Genomic DNA, 18,832 nt, shown 5'->3' with positions numbered 1-18,832 from the left:
TAATCAGATCCATTCCAGAGGAGCCAGGAGTCCTCAACATTAATTCTCGATCTCACTAAGTGTTATGATAAACTTGACCCGTCAAGGAAATGATTGCACAATTTGTTGCTGAGTAAATGTCATTGGATAATAGTATCAATGGCACATACATCACTTTGCTCCTGATTGAAAATAGGTCAATGGGTTAATATTGTCCAGATCAGATTGTTCCACTTTTTGTGGATAGGGCATATCTGGGCAAATTTCAGCATTTGTCAGTGTCATACCAGTACTGAATTGACTTGGCTAGTAGCACAGCTACTTCTAGACCTCATCTTCAGCACAACAGTGATGATGTCAAAATTTATAGCCTTTGCAGCACTCAGCTGTTTCTTGATATTGCACAGGGCAACTCAAATTGGCTAGAGGCTGCAGGGGACCGCAGGGTTATGCCAAGGTAAATCATCCACTCGCCACATATGGCTGAAAGTTGCAAACACACATGGAGCTTCTGCTCCTGTGATTTTTACAAAATTATCCACCACTTTTTCACATCTAGATGTGACAAGCCTGCAGAGCTTTGATCTGTTGTTGATTGTAGGATTTCTCTGATCTGACTATATCATGGTGCTTTTATGTTCAATCTGCATGTAATTCTGTGCTGTAGCCTTGCCACGCCGGTACCGTGATCTTAAATATATCGAAGGCCGAGATAGATTTTTAGCAAATTGGAGATCGTGAGGACTGCAGATGCTGGAAAGTCGGAGTTGATAAAGTGTACAGCTAGAAAAAGCACAGCAAGTCAAGCAGCATCAGAGGAACAGGAGAGACAGAACCTTTCATCAGAGTTCATTCTAGGTGACGATTCGGCACGGCAGGTTCTTCGCCAATGATTAGCCACTCCCAGTTCTCCACCAGCGTTTCTCCACTTGGGTTGTTTGATCTCTGGAGACTATTCACTACCGAAAGTATATATTTGTACTGATTGTTTTCCCTCCCACCTGTTCTTTCATACTTCTCAGTCCCCTTTATTTATACAACTACATACTACATATTGATTTTAAAAAGAGGTAAAGTAAATATCATTTTATTGGTTTATATATAAAAATGAGTTAGAAACTTTAACCAGAAAAAGCATAGTCAGGATCGGTGTTGTATTGATGAGTTGCCCCAACTGCAGCAGTATGTCTATACATACTTTGCGCCAAATGAAAGAAACAGCCCCTAGTTCTAACTTCAGGAAAACCTTCTCTCATAGCACTGGTAGCTGCCTGCTCAAAGTCACAATGGATATATTGTGGTCTGGGATTAGGTACCAAGGACTTCACCATTTCAAACATGCATACATATGTTGAACGCTGCTTATTTGGTAGAAGTGTGTACACTATTGGATAGTCAAGGGAGTAATCGTATAATCATATTTGGTAGGGAATCTTGGATATATCATTTAGCAGAATCGACGTGGTTTGTGGATGGTACGTTCAACATAGCCCCTATTTTATTCTCTCAGGTATATTGTATTTTAGCAAAAAGACTTGATGGGGTTCATCCAATATTGTGTATGCTTCTATTTGCGGTGGCGAATTGTCTGCAGTGGCCAATGGCCGGTGGCTAAGCGTCTGCGGTGGTCAAAGGGCAATGGCTAATCGTCGGCGGCAAATCTGCTGTGGCAAATGGTCCCATCCTGTTCTAATCAGTCAGAGGATCAAGGGTTATGGGGAAAAGGCAGGAAACTGGAGTTGAAGATAATCAGATCAACCATATACTCATTTAATTGTTGAATAGACTTAATGGGCTGAACACCTCCATCTTATGCTCTAATTCTTAGGTATGCCTGGTTATGAGTTGGAATATCACCCTAAGTGACTCATCAAACCCATTTTGGAACACTGACCTGCTGATAATGTTATAGCAAGATATACATGAAAGGTTTAAGAAAAGATTTTTGAGGACATAGCCAGGGTTGGAGGGTTTGAGCTATAGGGAGAAGCCGACTAGGCTGGGGCTGTTTTTCCTGTAGCGTCAGAGGCTGAGGGGTGATTTTATAGAGGTTTATAAGATCATGAGGGGCATGGATGGGGTGGGGGTTGCAGTCCAGAACTAGAGGGCATGAGGGGAAAATTTTAAAAGGGAGCTAAGGGGCCACATTTTCATGCAGACGGTGGAATGAGCTGCTATAGGAAGTAGTAGAAGCTTACACCATTTATAAGGTATCTGAATGGGTAAGTTAAATGAGATATAGGCCAAGTGCTGACAAATGGGACTAGATTAGATTGGCATGGATGAGTTGGACCAAAGGGTCTGTTTCCATGCTGTAAATCTCTTATGATGCTAATATAGTTTTGTTGTGGAATGGCCCACTTCACAAGGGCCCAGTTTAGAGTTCTGGGTCAGTTCTAAATTTATCCAGTTTGTTTCTCTACCCATGCTTAACCTGGTGCCACAAAACTTCACAGGGTCTACAACATTGTCAATTTCCAGGGTAAGCACCCCCCCCTATATTTTATAATATCACTGCCCACTGTTGGTGGAATGAGGATACGGAGGTGTGGAACATTATTTGTAAGATAGTCATATGACAATTTTGTTCTGCTGCCCAAGTAGTCTTGAGGCCTGTCCCTTCCATTTAGTGGGGGAGCGATAAAGGTCATTGAACTGAAACATCATTTTCTCCACAAATGCTGCCTGATGTACTGAATATTTTCAGTATATTTGTCTTTATTTCAAATTTGCAGCAGGATTTTGCCTTTGTTTACTCCACAATCACACACAATCCACAATCTTTTCTAAGTGTCTGGTTGGGATCTTGTACCAACATACGAACAAACTTTTAGTGCCAGGCACTGCGTGAAATTAGTTAAAAATGATCTTCCAACACATACTAGACCCAAACCTGAAACAGTAGTAGTTCTAGTGATAAAGTAGTTATTGAGAGCGACAGCAGTGATGCTTTACTCAAGTTGGAGAGAGTTCAGAAGAGGTTTAGCAGGATGTTGCCAGGAATGGAAGGTTTGAGTCAAAAGGAAAGGCTGGTCTTTTTCCATTGGAGTGCAGGAGATTGAGGTGACCTTAGAGATTTAAATTTTTGAGGGGTATAGATAAGGTGAATGACAGGTGTTTTTTCCTTAGGGTAACATTTTCAAGACTCAGGGGTATATTTTTTTAAGGTGAGAGGAGAAACATTTAAAAAAAAAGACATGAAGCAATTTTTTTAAAAAATGATGTGGTTCATGTGTGGAATGAACTTCCAGAAGAAGTGGTGGATTGTGGGTACAGTTACAACATTTAAAAGATATTTAGTCAATTACATGAAAAGGAAATGTTTGGAGGGAAATGGGCCAAGCAGAGGCCAGTGGGACTAGTTTGGATTCATGTTCAACATGGACTGATGGGTCTGTGTCTGTGCTGTGGCTTTAAAAAACCTTAGTGATTGTTCACAACAATATTCAACTGTAGAACTGTGCAGGGAGACATTGTTCATAACATTAAGCAGCTTTTAAATTCAGCCAGATTAGCATTCTAAATTATGATTACAGCAAAACATATTTCAAATGGGTTTCAATAGATGCTGCTCTCCTGGTCAGAGCTCAGTCCTGAGTAACAAGCTTGGAGAATCGTTCAAGACAAATTGCAGTAAGATGGAGTTCAAGTGCTTTCAGAATTGGTGTTTTCTTGGTGATAACATCCATCATTGCAAGAATGAAATTGCATTCACTCACCCTGCAAGGAGTTGCATTCTGTTTTAGGACTGTAAACTCAAAGAAAGATACGGTTACAGCTAGATGGCTTAAAAACAAAACCTGCAGCTTGGAAATCAAGTCCTTTAGTAGTGGGTTGGTTATCCTTAGCGTGTTTTTACATTAGTAAATATTTTTTCCGCTAATGATGAAACCTGGCATGAACTGCTTTTGCCCTGAATAAGTCAGGTAAATTGATCTTTGTGCTTTAAATATTACAGAGGAGGAAGTGCTTGATGTCTTGAAATGGGTAAAAGGTGGATAAATCCCCAGGACCTGATCAGGTGTACCCAAGAACTCGGTGGGAAGCTAGGGAAGCGATTGCTGGGCCTCTTGCGGAGATATTTGCATCTTCGATAGTCACAGGTGAGGTGCCAGAAGACTGGAGGTTGGCAAAAGTGGTGCCACTGTTTAAGAAGGGCAGTAAGGACAAGCCAGGTGATTGGTGGACTGGTGAGCCTGACCTCGGTGGTGGGCAAGTTGTTGGAGGGAATCCTGAGGGACAGGACGTACATTTATTTGGAAAGGCAGGACTGATTCGGGATAGTCAACATGGCTTTGTGCATGGGAAATCATGTCTCAAACTTGATTGAGTTTTTTGAAGTAACAACAGAGGATTGAGGGGGGCAGAGCAGTAGATGTGATCTATATGGACTTTAGTAAGGCATTCGACAAGGTTCCCCATGAGAGACTGATTAGCAAGGTTAGATCTCATGGAATACAGGGAGAACTAGCCATTTGGATACAGAACTGGCTCAAAGGTAGAAGACAGAGGGTGGTAGTGGAGGGCTATTTTTCAAACTGGAGGCCTGTGACCAGCGGAGTGCCACAAGGATCGGTGCTGGGTCCACTACTTTTTGGTCATTTACATAAATGATTTGGATGAGAGCATAAGAGGTACAGTTAGTAAGTTTGCAGATGACACCAAAATTGGAGGTGTAGTGGACACCGAAGAGGGTCATCTCAGATTACAGCAGGATCTTGATCAGATGGGCCAATGAGCTGAGAAGTGACAGATGGAGTTTAATTCAGATAAATGGAAGATGCTGCATTTTGGAAAAGCAAATCTTAGCAGGACTTATACACTTAATGGTAAGGTCCTAGGGAGTGTTGCTGAACAAAGAGACCTTGGAGTGCAGGTTCATAACTCCTTGAAAGTGGAGTTGCAGATAGATAGGAAAGTGAAGGCGGTGTTTGGTATGCTTTGTTTTATTGGTCAGAGTATGGAGTACAGGAATTGGGAGGTCGTGTTGCGGCTGTACAGGACATTGGTTAGGCTACTGTTGGAATATTGCGTGCAATTCTGCATCCTCTTCCTATCGGAAAGATGTTGTGAAACTTGAAAGGGTTCAGAAAAGATTTACAAGGATGTTGCCAGGGTTGGAGCTATAGGGAGAGGCTGAACAGGCTGGGGCTGTTTTCCCTGGAGCAGAGGCTGAGGGGTGACCAAAATTATGAGGGGTGACCAAAATTATGAGGGACATGGATATGCAAAGTCTTTTCCCTGGGATCGGGGAGGCCAGAACTAGAGGGCATAGGTTTAGGGTGAGAGGAGAAAGATATAAAAGAGACCTAAGGGGCAACCTTTTCACGCAGAGGGTGGTACGTGTATGGAATGAGCTGCCAGAGGATGTGGTGGAGGCTGGTACAATTGCAACATTGAAGAGACATTTGGATGGATATATGAATAGGAAGGGTTTGGAGGATATGGGCTAGGTAGTGGCAGGTGGGACTAGATTGGGTTGGGATATCTGGTCAGCATGGATAGGTTGGACATGCTGTACAAATCTATGACTCTAAACGGGTATTTACAGATTTGTGATGGCTTGTGGAGCAGTGTGCCTCATTAATTTTTTTTAAAAACCTATTTTTCTAATCAGACTCTGGAGTAGGTGGAACTTGAACCTGGGACTGAGTTCAAGGGGAGGGATACTACCACTGCACCACAAGAGGGTCCCTGAACCTCTTACTAGTGCACTCTTTTCAATCAAGTTGTGACATTCGACTCATAGGCAAGTGTCACATAAGCAGTGTTTTGTAAGAATGGGTCATCTGTGAACAGACAAAGCTTTGATATCAAACATGTTGAAATAATCTTATTTTATTATACAACACATACACAGGGGGAACACAATGTTCGTGTGAAATGGATTTTTGAAAATACAAGTGCAAATAGACTATACACAAATGTGTCAAAGTTATTTTCTTCAAGAAAAAAATATCAGGGCCTCAAATTATAACAAAACAATTATTCACAATATTTAATACTTGCAATTTTTCTTTAAAATGCATAGTCTCCTGCAGAAAGTGGCATAAAAGAGAACATTAGATATTGGAGAATAGTCAGTGTAAAATACTCTTCCACTTTTCATTCAAGCCAGAACTAAACTTAAACTGTACTACATCTTAGTACGTGATGCAACCAGCAAGAGTAAAATGTTAAGATCATTGGTACCTAACAATAGGGATTCAAATTGGTACACAGTTTACATATGAATGCCTTTGATTCAATTGGTTAATTACATCCTCTTTGCAGCTCTGGGAATGACTTAGCATATTTTCACCTTCGGTCTTCTGATTAGTTTGCTGAAAATGGGTCACTGCTTATAATATTGGAGTTTTCAGGTCTCCTTTTCCTGATCTATTGATTGTTCTGCTGAGATTGGAGAACATGGAACAAAGAAAAAAAGGATTGTACTTGGAATTGAACTGTTATATTTGGAAGAGCATGGTATTATCCTCGTAAGGATCAATGAATATTTCAATAATACAATTCAATGCCATCATTCAAAAATTTCCAACAAGTTGAATTTCTCCTCTTACTTCACCCCACTCCCCTCAAAAGACAAAAAATTTCACTTCTTCCAGAGACAGTTACTTTGTATGATGGAAATATTGCTCCAATCTGATCAGTGCCTGTCTGAACAATTATCTGGCACATTTAACCCTTTGTTATGGGAACTATTACATAACCCACAAGGGCATGGCTTTAAAATCTTATTCCCATTTTGTTCTGCAGTTTGCAACTGGGAAAGTAGGGATTGATTTCTTCCAGTCCAAATGCTACTTTGATTCCTCTCCCCATAAAAACAGTGGCGCTTAAAAACAAGACTGAAGGTACAAAGACATAGTTCGCTTTGTGGCATTATATAGTACATTGCCAGCACGGTGCTCCTTACATGCCACAATCATTAAAGCCAGCAATCATGTAAAAATGAAAGAAATGCAATTTCATTGTGCAATAGTATTTTGCACACCAGCCAATTAGGTCCCATATGCCGGTTGCTCAAGATTATGCATTTATTCACCAATCTATGAATGATTGCTGCCATAGTGAGTTGAATTCCCAGTACAGGAATACCATTTTGAGGGGGAAAAAGGTTTATAACGGGTTTCCATTTTGTACTGTAACCAGTATCCAGGACTGGAAAGGATTCCGATCCTTAAGCACTATGATAGCAGCTAGCCACAAATCAGACTACAAAGATGACAATGTTTTGGGGCAAGGATACCGGATGTGGAACGTACTTGCACAGTTCCTGGTCTCCCAAGTGAAGAGAAAATACTCCCTACGTTGGTGAAGACATTTTTAAAAAGGGATTATCAAAGCAAGATGATTGTTTTACAAGTTTTCATTTTATGACAATAGTGGAGAAAATGAAGGCTATATTCAGTAGCCACCACTCATGGAGGCCTGCTGGTGATTTTATTTCACACCATAGGCACAAAACAGCAGGCTGTTCGGTTTTATTGATGATAACATTTACCTTGTGACCCTTCCCTCAGTTGTTCTATTTGTTCTAGACTTGGTCTACGCATAAAAGCGCAGTGGCTTTAAACTGTCTATTTTGGACTGAAGTATGGGGAAGATCAGTTCCTAAAAATGCTATTTTAAGTTCTGCACAGTGAGTGAGTTGTTGGATCATGTTTTGAAGATGTCATGCACAGCAAAACGTGACCCAAATCTTTAAGGGAAATGCATACTGAACACAAGTTGGAGAAATGCAGTGAAGCTCAGTGCAATCTTCACATTGATATGATTAAGCAAAAATTGCATTCTGTTAAACAATTGAGAGAATGAAGGGGGAGAAGTCAGTTTGGGGTACAGAAATAATCAAAATTTAGATCATCTTTCTTCCTGGGTGCACCACATAAATGAGATTAATCATTTGTATCCTAGCAAAAGGTCAAGCCTCAAGTCATGGAATCAGTAGCCATTGGAAATATTGGGAGCAACACAAATGACAAGATATTTTTCACATAAGTCACTAATGCAACACCCATAGAGCAGACTCCCTTGAAATCATGCCATGGAAATATTAGTTTCCAAATATTTAATATGTAGAAATAAAATTCCCTTATTCTGCCTTTTTAAATAGGGAGCCCATTTTAAAATAGTTGAATGTCCCCATTAAAACGGTGGATAAAGCAATTTCATAAATATTTGTAGTCAAAATTTGCAAAGCAGAATTTCAGGAGACTTTGTGTAATAACACCAAAGGGCAGACTTGGTAGTTGAAGGTTTAAGTTTTCTTTACACTGACCATTCCCAGAGTAACATTTTTAAAAGGAATCTCCACCTTTTAAAAAAAAGTGGTAGGTAAACTTGGTTTAAATGATGTTGCCCTTTAACTGCGAGAAAACAAACAAATCTTAGATGCTTTGAGGCAGGCCCTTGCAGTTGTTAAATCCATTCACTTGAATTTACAATGTGTCCACAAGAATTTATTTTAAAAAGTGCATGAGGACATCATATGATCCTAGAAGATTTGCAAAATACAATTATGTAGCTTTTTATAGCATTTACATCATAGGTTTCCTTAAAATATATTTTAAAGTCTTAAAACGTCTGATCAATATTTAGTCACATGAACGAGGGTGAAAGGATCCTATGCACTTTTACAAGTGAAAGGTTTGAAACTACAGTCCTTTCACACAATATTTTAAGTGAGACAAGAAATTAACATACCCACTGGGAATTTTGCCAAGATGAACACAAACTTGGAATAGTACATTTTGAACCAATATTCATTTTCTAAGAAAAAATTTAAATAGATTCTTTTGGAGTATATGGCAAGTTTCAGAGGAGGGGTAAAGGTTACATTTCAACTTCTATAAATAGCCCAAAAATAAATTAAAGATATGAAAAACGTACTTTGTTTCTCACTTACACAAGTTTGTGCAACAATTCAGCAATTAAGAGATTCTATATGTTTTTTTTTAAACTAGCACTGAAGAATTTAAGTGCTGTAATATTTGCTAACGGTGTTAACAATTGCCAAATAAAAAACCTTCATTTCTGAATCCTGACATGAACCTCCATATTGAAGAGAACAAGAAGAAAATTAAACACAACAGGGACAATATGTTAGCACCATGGCAACATTTTTAGCATTCAATAATTCTAAAGGTCATCTGAGCAGCGATAATTTGTCTCCGATACTTAAATTTTTTTTGGTGGGAAGGAGGACAATTTTTTTTAAACCTTCCTATTTTATCAAAATTTTACATGTTATTCCCCCCACCAAAAAAAAAAGTTCACAAAAGCAGGGCAGAATACCAAAACTGAGATTTAAATAAATACTCGTCTGCTTCACACCACTGCATAAAATGTTTTCTTAACATTACAACATGCAAAAAACTTTTTAAACAAAGGTTCTAAAGCTTCTACACAAAGTAAAAATATAAAAAAATTTTGCCTCAAGTCTGAACGTTACAAAACCATTAGAAGGGCAAATAGCTCAGACTTCATGAAATATCCTCATGATTCATGAACATTTAATCTAATTGTTATTTTCAGTTGATAACAAAATAACCTTCCCTAGTGCAAAAAAACCCAATACTTCTAAAAGGAGTGGTTATTAATGGTATCACTGAGGCAACAATACCTGAGTAGTTTCATACTTATTGCTAGATACTTCAAAAACAAAACGAGTGAACGTTCCAGACGTCATTACTCTGTTCAACCTTTTTTCTAAAAAGTAAGTGGGAGCTGGCATTACATTTATGCTTTTTAAAATTGACCCATTCCCAGACGATTTCCACCGTAATGCCCAGCACATCGCTCATGTTCCTGGCTGCTGGAAAGCCAGGAGTAGTTCTTTCCGTGCGCGAATCCGTATACACTTGGGACATTGTTCAGTTTTGAAGCATTCTTTATGAAAGCAGGCTTTGCATTCTGGTGTTTGGAATTTAAACAAAAAGTAGTTACTTCACAGGTAAATTTAAAAAGCACAAATACCTACAAGGAGAATTTTAACAATTTTAATATCCATCACTTAAACAGAGAGGTCTGGGGTTGAAGTATTTTAGGGCCAATTTGACAATAGCTAACAGATACTGCCTCAGGAAGAAGGCTTTCAAATTTTAAAACCACTTGCACAATAAAAGGGGAGCGGCCAGTTCTCCCAGCTCAGCTTTTCTCTTGTCTGTCTTAAGCAGTAGTGTTTGAAGGGCTACTGAACCTGAAGAAGCAGGTCCAATCTGGTACTCTCTCCTAGACTTCTATCCTGTAAGAACCTGTGTTTGATTTTACCTTGTGTCAAGGGGCGTTTTGGGGATTGTTGCAAGTATTTGGAACAGCATCATTAAATTGGGATGATCTGCTGGTTTTTGGATAAGTTATCCAGTATTCAGTTTGCTTTTGTTTGTGTTTCATTTGGTAATCTTACAAATAAATTGTTTTGTTTAAAAAAACAGGTGGGTTGACCAAATGCATCACTCCTGGAATGTCCGCATTACACCTCCTTAAAATAACCAGCAAGGTTTGGGCCACTATCTTGAAGTGTTTTGAGGCGATCTGGCCTGGCCTGGTCCATAACAGAAGTTATGGCTGTAAGATTTTACAATTAGCGTGCCAATCGCCCTGTCTCTCCCACAAACAACTGAAATGAGTCTGAAGATCAGAGATAGCCTTGGGAAGCAAAAAAAAAGGGAAAATTAAAAAAGAACACCCCACCGAATCCAGTTTGGATGGAATTATCCCACTGAATCGAATGCATTTCCCCAGTATCTTTTCCTCCACCCGTAACATCCACATTTGTCTGCGTAGACGTTCGAGAAGGGGATTATAGATGCAGCTAACAGTTTTACATTGATTATGTATATTTTGATTGCCTGTCATTACAACTGACATTTGTAGTAAGTAAACAGTTATTGTTGACATTTCCTATTAAACTTGATTACATCAGACTGGGGTCTTTGAGGAATTTATCAGAATTCCTACAGAGCAGAAGTGAGCCATTCAGCCCATCAAGTCCACACTGACCGTCTGAAGAGGATCCCACCCAGACCCACCTTCTCATGCTATCCTTGCAACCTCACATTTCCCACAGCCAATCCACCTAACCTGGTCATCTTTGGACTGCAGGAGGAAACCAGAGCACCCACAGGAAATTGCCTCGGACAGGAGGACTGTGTGCAACTCCATGGTCACCGGGGGGTGGAATTGAACCCAGGTCCCTGGTGCTTGAGGCAGCAGTGCTAACCATTTGGCCACCGTGCTGTTGTTGATTCAACTTATGTGGGAGCCTCAGGAGTAATGGGACTGGAGTATCAACACTTTCCTCAACTAGGCGAATTTAAAAAAAAGACAAAACCAAAAAAAAATGACCAAAAGCTTAAAAACATTTAAAAAAAAAATAGGCTTGACATGAATGTTGAAAAACCCCAAAGCAGATATTAAAATGACTAATTTAAACAAGGATAATAGACAAATGATAGTAGTGCAATAAGTTTCAGCTATCTGAAGAGTCAGAGGGCCAAAGATTTATAGTTCCACTGAGGAAAATACTCAACAGCAAATTGGAAGGACTTTCAGGGTAACGATCAACTATTGCCATCCAGTTTCTGTTTGTGGTGTCACTCGAGCCTTACATTCATATGGAAACACTAGGAAGTCTGTAATATGTGGCTTAACCATACATCCGAAGTAATGGCATGGTGCAATGCTGTTCTCCGATCATAGCTCAGTCACATTCCAATTAAGACTTGGAAATACCGGACTCTGTACAAAACATCCTCTGTACTACATCCTCTGGAGAATTCATACTCTCAACAAACAGTATTTCAATTCCATCTCAAACATCAAAAACTAAGTACAACAAACTTTTATCCACCCACCTCCATAACCAACGCTCCTCAAACATTCCAGAAGATTCCCCTGGCCTCAGAACCTATTCCACCATTAGCCATGCGGCTGATGCAGCTACCACCCCCACGCTGATTGATGTCACTTTCGCCCCCATCATGGCCACTCCCACAACCACTTCCACCCCTCACAATTCCTCATGCATCACACCTGACATCACTTCTGCCCTTCACATCATCACTGATGCCACATGCTCAGTGACCTCCGCCACCCCTACTGCCATGGTCACCACCACTTCCACCCCCACCAGCGCCACTCACCTGCATTCTGCTGACACGCCCCCCACAGACCCCACTGTCACTATCCCCACCCCCCAGAACCCTGAGGGGAACACTACCCCTGCTCATGACTCCACCCCCCATTCCCCCCACCATCTCCAGTTACAGGTTCCACCCCCACTCCCAGCTCTACACCCACATCAGATCCCAGCTCCCAGCCCTGCCGAGTTTTCACCATCCCCCCAGACCTCCCCGAGGATGAACGATCAGTCCTCAGCAAAGGACTCACCTTCATCCCCCTCCGTCCACACATCAATGAATTTAATACATGCCGTGATGTCGAACGATTCTTCCGTCGCGTCCGCCTCTGAACTTACTTTCACAATCAGGACTCCCGCCCATTGCATCCACCTGGACACCCCGCACTGGCCTATTACCTGCCCTCAACCTCTTCATTTCCAACTGCCGCCAGGACATTAACCGCCTCAACCAGTCTACCTCCCTCCCCCACTCCAAACTCTCACCCTCACAATGCACAGCCCTCCAATCCCTCTGCTCCAATCCCAACCTCACCATCAAGCCAGCGGATAAAGGGGGTGCAGTGGTAGTCTGGCGCACTGACCTCTACACCACTGAAGCCAAACGTCAACTCGAGGACACCTCTTCCTACTGCCCCCTCGACCATGACCCCACCCCCCCATCACCAAACCATCATCTCCCAGACCATACAGAACCTCATCACCTCAGGAGATCTCCCACCCACAGCTTCCAACCTCATAGCCCCACACTGCCCGGTTCTACCTCCTTCCCAAGATCCACAAGCCTGACCACCCTGGCCGACCCATTGTCTCAGCATGCTCCTGCCCCACTGAACTCATCTCTACCTACCTCGACACTGTCCTATCCCCCCTAGTCCAGGAGCTCCCCACATACGTTCGAGACACCACCCATGCCCTCCACCAAGACTTCCGTTTCCCTGGCCCCCAACGCCTCATCTTCACCATGGATATCCAATCCCTCTACACTTCCATCTACCATGACCAGGGCCTCCAAGCCCTCTGTTTTTTCCTCTCCAGACATCCCCAACTGTACCCTTCCACCGACACTCATTCGTTTGGCCAAACTGGTCCTCACCCTTAGCAATTTCTCCTTTGAATCCTCCCACTTCCTCCAGACCAAAGGGGTAGCCATGGGCACACGTTTGGGCCCCAGCTATGCCTGTCTCTTTGTTGGTTACGTAGAGCAGTTGATCTTCCGTAATTACACCGGCACCACTCCCCACCTCTTCCTCCGCTACATTGATGACTGCATTGGCGCCACCTCGTGCTCCCGCGAGGAGGTTGAGCAATTCATCAACTTCAATACATTCCACCCTGACCTTAAATTTACCTGGACCATCTCTGACACCCCCCTCCCCTTCCTGGACCTCTCCATCTCCATTAATGACCGACTTGACACTGACATTTTTTACAAACCCACCGACTCCCACAGCTACCTGGATTACACCTCTTCCCACCCTACCTCTTGCAAAAATGCCATCCCATATTCCCAATTCCTCTGCCTCCTCCAGATCTGCTCCCAGGAGGACCAGTTCCACCACAGAACACACCAGATTGCCTCCTTCTTTAGAGACCGCAATTTCCCTTCCCACGTGGTTAAAGATGCCCTCCAACGCATCTCGTCCACAGCCCGCACCTCCGCCCTCAGACCCCACCAACCGTAACAAGGACAGAACGCCCCTGGTGCTCACCTTCCACCCTACCAACCTTCGCATAAACCAAATCATCCGCCGACATTTCCGCCATCTCCAAACAGACCCTACCACCAGGGATATATTTCCCTTCCCACCCCTTTCCGCCTTCCGCAAAGACCGTTCCCTCCGCGACTACCTGCGCTCCCAAACAAACCACCATCCTCCAATCCTGGCACTTTCCCCTGCCACCGCAGGAACTGTAAAACCTGCACCCACACCTCTATCCAAGGCCCTAAAGGAGCCTTCCACATCCAAAGTTTTACTTGCACATCCACTAATATCATTTATTGTATCCGTTGCTCCAGATGTGGTCTCCTCTACATTGGGAGACTGGGCACCTCCTAGCAGAGCGCTTTAGGGAACATCTCCAGGACACCCGCACCAATCAACCACACCGCCCCGTGGCCCAACATTTCAACTCCCCCTCCCACTCTGCCGAGGACATGGAGGTCCTGGGCCTCCTTCACCGCCGCTCCCTCACCACCAGACGCCTGGAGGAAGAACGCCTCATCTTCCGCCTCGGAACACTTCAACCCCAGGGCATCAACGTGGACTTCAACAGTTTTCTCATTTCCCCTTTCCCCCACCTCATCCTAGTTCCAAACTTCCAGCTCAGCACTGTCCCCCATGACTTGTCCGACCTGCCTATCTCCTTTTCCACCTATCCACTCCACCCTCTCCTCCTTTACCTATCACCTTCATCCCCTCCCCCACTCAGCTATTGTACTCTATGCTACTTTCTCCCCACCCCCACCCTCCTCTCGCTTATCTCTCCACGCTTCAGGCTCACTGCCTTTATTCCTGATGAAGGGCTTTTGCCCGAAACGTCGATTTCGAAGCTCCTTGGATGCTGCCTGAACTGCTGTGCTCTTCCAGCACCACTAATCCAGAATCCGTACAAAACAGCCATGACGCTCAGCAAAAAGACATTTGAGAGTCTGGAAAGATGACCTTATACAAAGTGATCTTTGAGAGATTAAGGTAGACTATTTTTGACAAGAGCAAGTAAAAGGAGTCACGATATGACCATTAAAATTAGACTGTTGGCTGCCTGAAGGAGCAATCAACATCAAGAATTGATTTTTGGTTTCCTTTCTCCGGGACTAGAAAGTCTATTTTGCTGAATTTGCCTTTGTCAAAGCCTTATGGGATGCTACAATATTGGAATGGTTCAGGATTAGTTGACATACAGATTTTGTTAAATATTTCAGTAGAATTAAAGTTATGCCAATTATTTTGCTGTTTGCATTTTAACTATGGCGCAAGAATAAAGTGTGTTTTACTTAAAGCCTAGCAGTGGACCAATCAAAAGTCATAAATGGAACACCATGCATTGCCTTACACTTACCTTTGAATAAGATAAAAATAACAAAGTTAACCTGGACCCTACCTCCAGGATATATTTTGCAGGATCAGGTCTGGTCCATAACACATCTTATTTTTATGCTTTAGCAGCGTACTGCCCATTTCATTGCAGGGTCACTGTGTTTAACGATCGGTTAATCCAGATACCTCGATAATGTTCTGGAGACTAGAGTCCAAATCCCATTTTAGCAAACGGCTGAATTTTAATTCAGTAAAAATCTGGAATTAAAGAGTCGAATAAGGACCACAAATCCATCGTCAGAAAAACCCATCTGGATCACTAATGTCCTTTAGGGAGGGAAATGTGCTATCCTCAGCAGGTTTGGACTACGTGGGACTCCAAACCCACAGCAATGTGGTTAACTCTTAACTGCCCTCTGCGTAATTAATGCTGGCCCAGCCAGTGAATGAATTTTTAAAAAAAACATTAATATTTCAGATGCGATCAAAATGAACACTATACTCCGTATTGTCTTGTATTTTCATAAATACAAACTAATGTGTTTTCAGGATTTTAATTGTAATTAGTCAATCCAGCACAAGTTAAGTTAGAAATCTAACCAATTGGTGTAGATTAGAACTACAGAGGATGAGCAGAAAGGGAGGCTGGAAAAGTTTAATTAACCTTTATGACTGGGAACAGTGGACCAAAACAAATCTTCACAAGATTTGGACAGTACATACAGAAGTGTTTCAGAAAGTGAGGTCAGTTTCCAGAAAAAGTTACTTGAATTAATACTCACCATCACATCGTTTGCATTGGTCTGTCTGAAAAGGGAAGAGAATATCTCTGCTCTTGCAAAACTCACAGATGAAGCCCTTGGCCAGACATAACTACATATTTAAAAAAAAGACATGTGAAAAGAGAGCACCCTCCCATTAACAATGTTCAATTCAATCCAGTCCCTCACTGAGCCACTAGATGGTAGGCAAATTACAAGAAATTCTAAATCTTAAACTTGTGCTGAATTTCTGTGCCAATGCTACTTGTTATGTACTAGCCTTTAGACTTTGTGGAGTCAGTGTTTCCTCATTATCATTCATAAAATAATAAAGGTAAATCAGCAAACATTGCTCACCCAACTTGTGAGAGCTTTTCAATGAGGGTTTCACTGGGGGCCAATAGCCTAATGGTATTATCGCTGGGCTACTAATCCAGAGAGCCAAGTAACGTTCTGGCCATTGCAGATGGTAGAACTGGAATTCAATGAAAAACGAACAACCCGGAATTATGAGTCTAATGGTGACCATGAATCCATTGTCAATTGCTGGAAAAACCCATCTGGTTCACTCATTTCCTTTAGATTAGATTAGATTACTTACAGCGTGGAAACAGGACCTTTGGCCCAACAAGTCCAAACTGACCCGCCAAAGCACAACCCACCCAGACCCATTTACCTCTTCACCTAACACTACGGGCAATTTAGCATGGCCAATTCACCTAACCTGCACATTTTTGGACTGTGGGAGGAAGCCAGAGCACCCGGAGGAAACCCACGCAGACACGGGGAGAATGTGCAAACTCCACACAGTCAGTCACCTGAGGTGGGAATTGAACCCGGGTCTCTGGCGCTGTGAGGCAAGTGCTAACCACTGTGCCACCCATAAAGGGAAGGAAGCTACCTGGTCTGGCCTATGTGTGACTCCAGACCCACCACATTGGGGGCTAACTCTTAACTACCCTCTGGGTAATAAAGGCTGACCTAGCCAGCAACACCCACATCCTGTGAATGAATAAAGAAACAAAGCATTTGATGTGAACTTCCAAAAGGCATTTGATGAAGTGGTACAGAACAGGCTCATCAGCAAAAGTTTGAACTTTATGAGATACTAGCAGCCTGGATATGTAATTGGAGAGGTGCTGTTTTACAGATAAGATGTAGATAAACAATGGATCACCGCAGGGTTTGTTTTTGAAACATTCCTTCACAGGATGTAGGCGTCACTGGCTAAACCAGCATCTATGATTAGCATGATGGTGAGCGGTCTTCTGGAACTTGGAGTCCTTAAATATAAGGATACCCATAGGGACAGGAGGAAAAAGTTGACAGATTTTGACCCAGCAAGCTATTCTGGTCTCCTTCCTATTGGAAAGATGTTGTGAAACTTGAAAGGGTTCAGAAAAGGATTTACAAGGATGTTGCCAGGGTTGGAGGATTTGAGCTACGGGGAGAGGCTGAACAGGCTGGGGCTGTTTTCCCTGGAGCGTCGGACGCTGAGGGGTAACCTCAAAAGGTTTACAAAATTGAGGGGCATGCATAGGGTAAATAGGCAAAGTCTTTTCTCTGGGATTGGGGAGCCCAGAACTAGAAGGCATAAGTTTAGTGCAGTTGGGGGAGTGGGGGGGGGGGGTAAAAAGATATAAAAGAGACCTATGGAGCAACTTTTTCACGCAGAGGGTGGTACGTGTATGGAATGAGCTGCCAGAGGAAGTGGTGGAGGCTGGTACAATTGCAACATTTAAGAGGCATTTGGATGGGTATATGAATAGGAAGGGTTTGGAGGGATATGGGCCAGGTGCTGGCAGGTGGGACAAGACTGGGTTGGGATATCTGGTCAGCATAGACAGGTTGGACTGAAGGGTCTGTTTCCATGCTGTACATCCCTATGACTAACTGTGAAGGAACAGCAATAGAGCTTCAAGTCAGGATGGTGAGTGACTTGGAGGGGAACATGCATGGAGTGGTGTTGCAATGTATCTGTTACCCTCATCTTTCAAGTTGGAAGCAATCATGGGTTTTGGAAGGTGCTATCTAAAAGGAGCTTGGTGAGACCTTGTTAAAAAAAAAAAAATTTTCACAAGGTGAGAGTGTGTCCTGGCTAAGGCAGCATTTAATGCCCATTCCCAATTACCAACAGAACAATTAAGGCTCAACCACATTGCTTGTGGGGTGGGTGGTGGCCAAAGGATAAGAGATCAGTATCCAGAGGGAGATAGAATTTACTTGGGTCTGTGGATCAATAAGCTAGCAATATACCACTAGACTGTCACCTCCCCTAGCAGTTGCTGCAGTGCGTCTCAGTTTGATGTTCTGATGCCCTGTAGCAGTGTGTGCAATGGAGAAGGGAGTGAATGTGGATGGGGTGCTAATCAAAGCTACTTTGTCAAGCTGGTGTGCTGAATGTGAAGTGTTATTGGCGCTGCATTTCTCCAGGCAAATGGAGAGTACTTCACCACATTACTGACTGAAGACCAGAAGATTCCAGCCCCAGGCAACTGTGCGCGGAGTTTGCACATTCTCCCAATGGCTCCATGGGTTCCCTCCCACAATCCAATGATGTGCAGGTTAGGTGAATTGGCCATGCTAAATTGTCCATAGTGTTCAGGGATATGTAGGTTAGATGCATTAGTCAGGGGCAAGTGTTGGATAATTGGGTAGGGGAATGGGTCTGGGTGGGTTACTCTTCAGCAGGTTGGTATGGACATGTTGGGCCAAAGGGATTGATTCCACACTGCGGAGATTCTATGAAACAGGAGCAGATTTAGGCCATTCAGACCATTGGGTCGGTTCCACCATTTGTTCATTGCTCATATATTTCAATCCTATTCTTCTGCCTTCTTCCAATAACCTTTTATTCTCTTACTAAATCAAAGTTTGTGCTTTGATGGTAGACACGCTTTGGGAAATGA

At 42.7% G+C, this 18,832-nt stretch overlaps 1 protein-coding gene across 1 annotated transcript in view; it reads right to left on the bottom strand.

The window, feature by feature from the left end:
• Positions 1 to 5,845: 5,845 nt before the first annotated feature.
• The window catches only part of rubcnl (rubicon like autophagy enhancer), a 78,128-nt gene continuing 65,141 nt past the window's right edge, over positions 5,846 to 18,832 (bottom strand). Inside the window, exons 16-17 of the mRNA XM_072584587.1 lie at positions 15,945 to 16,035; positions 5,846 to 9,894 (exon numbers count right to left, since the gene is read on the bottom strand). Of these exons, the coding sequence (XP_072440688.1) occupies positions 9,782 to 9,894; positions 15,945 to 16,035 (204 nt within the window). The 3' untranslated portion in view covers positions 5,846 to 9,781. The remainder of the gene's footprint in view (positions 9,895 to 15,944; positions 16,036 to 18,832) is intronic.

This window comes from Chiloscyllium punctatum, chromosome 15 (genome assembly GCF_047496795.1).
Source record: "Chiloscyllium punctatum isolate Juve2018m chromosome 15, sChiPun1.3, whole genome shotgun sequence".
NCBI lineage: Eukaryota > Metazoa > Chordata > Chondrichthyes > Orectolobiformes > Hemiscylliidae > Chiloscyllium > Chiloscyllium punctatum.
Note: the sequence above shows the minus strand (reverse complement) of the source record. Positions and strands in the feature narration are given on the sequence as shown.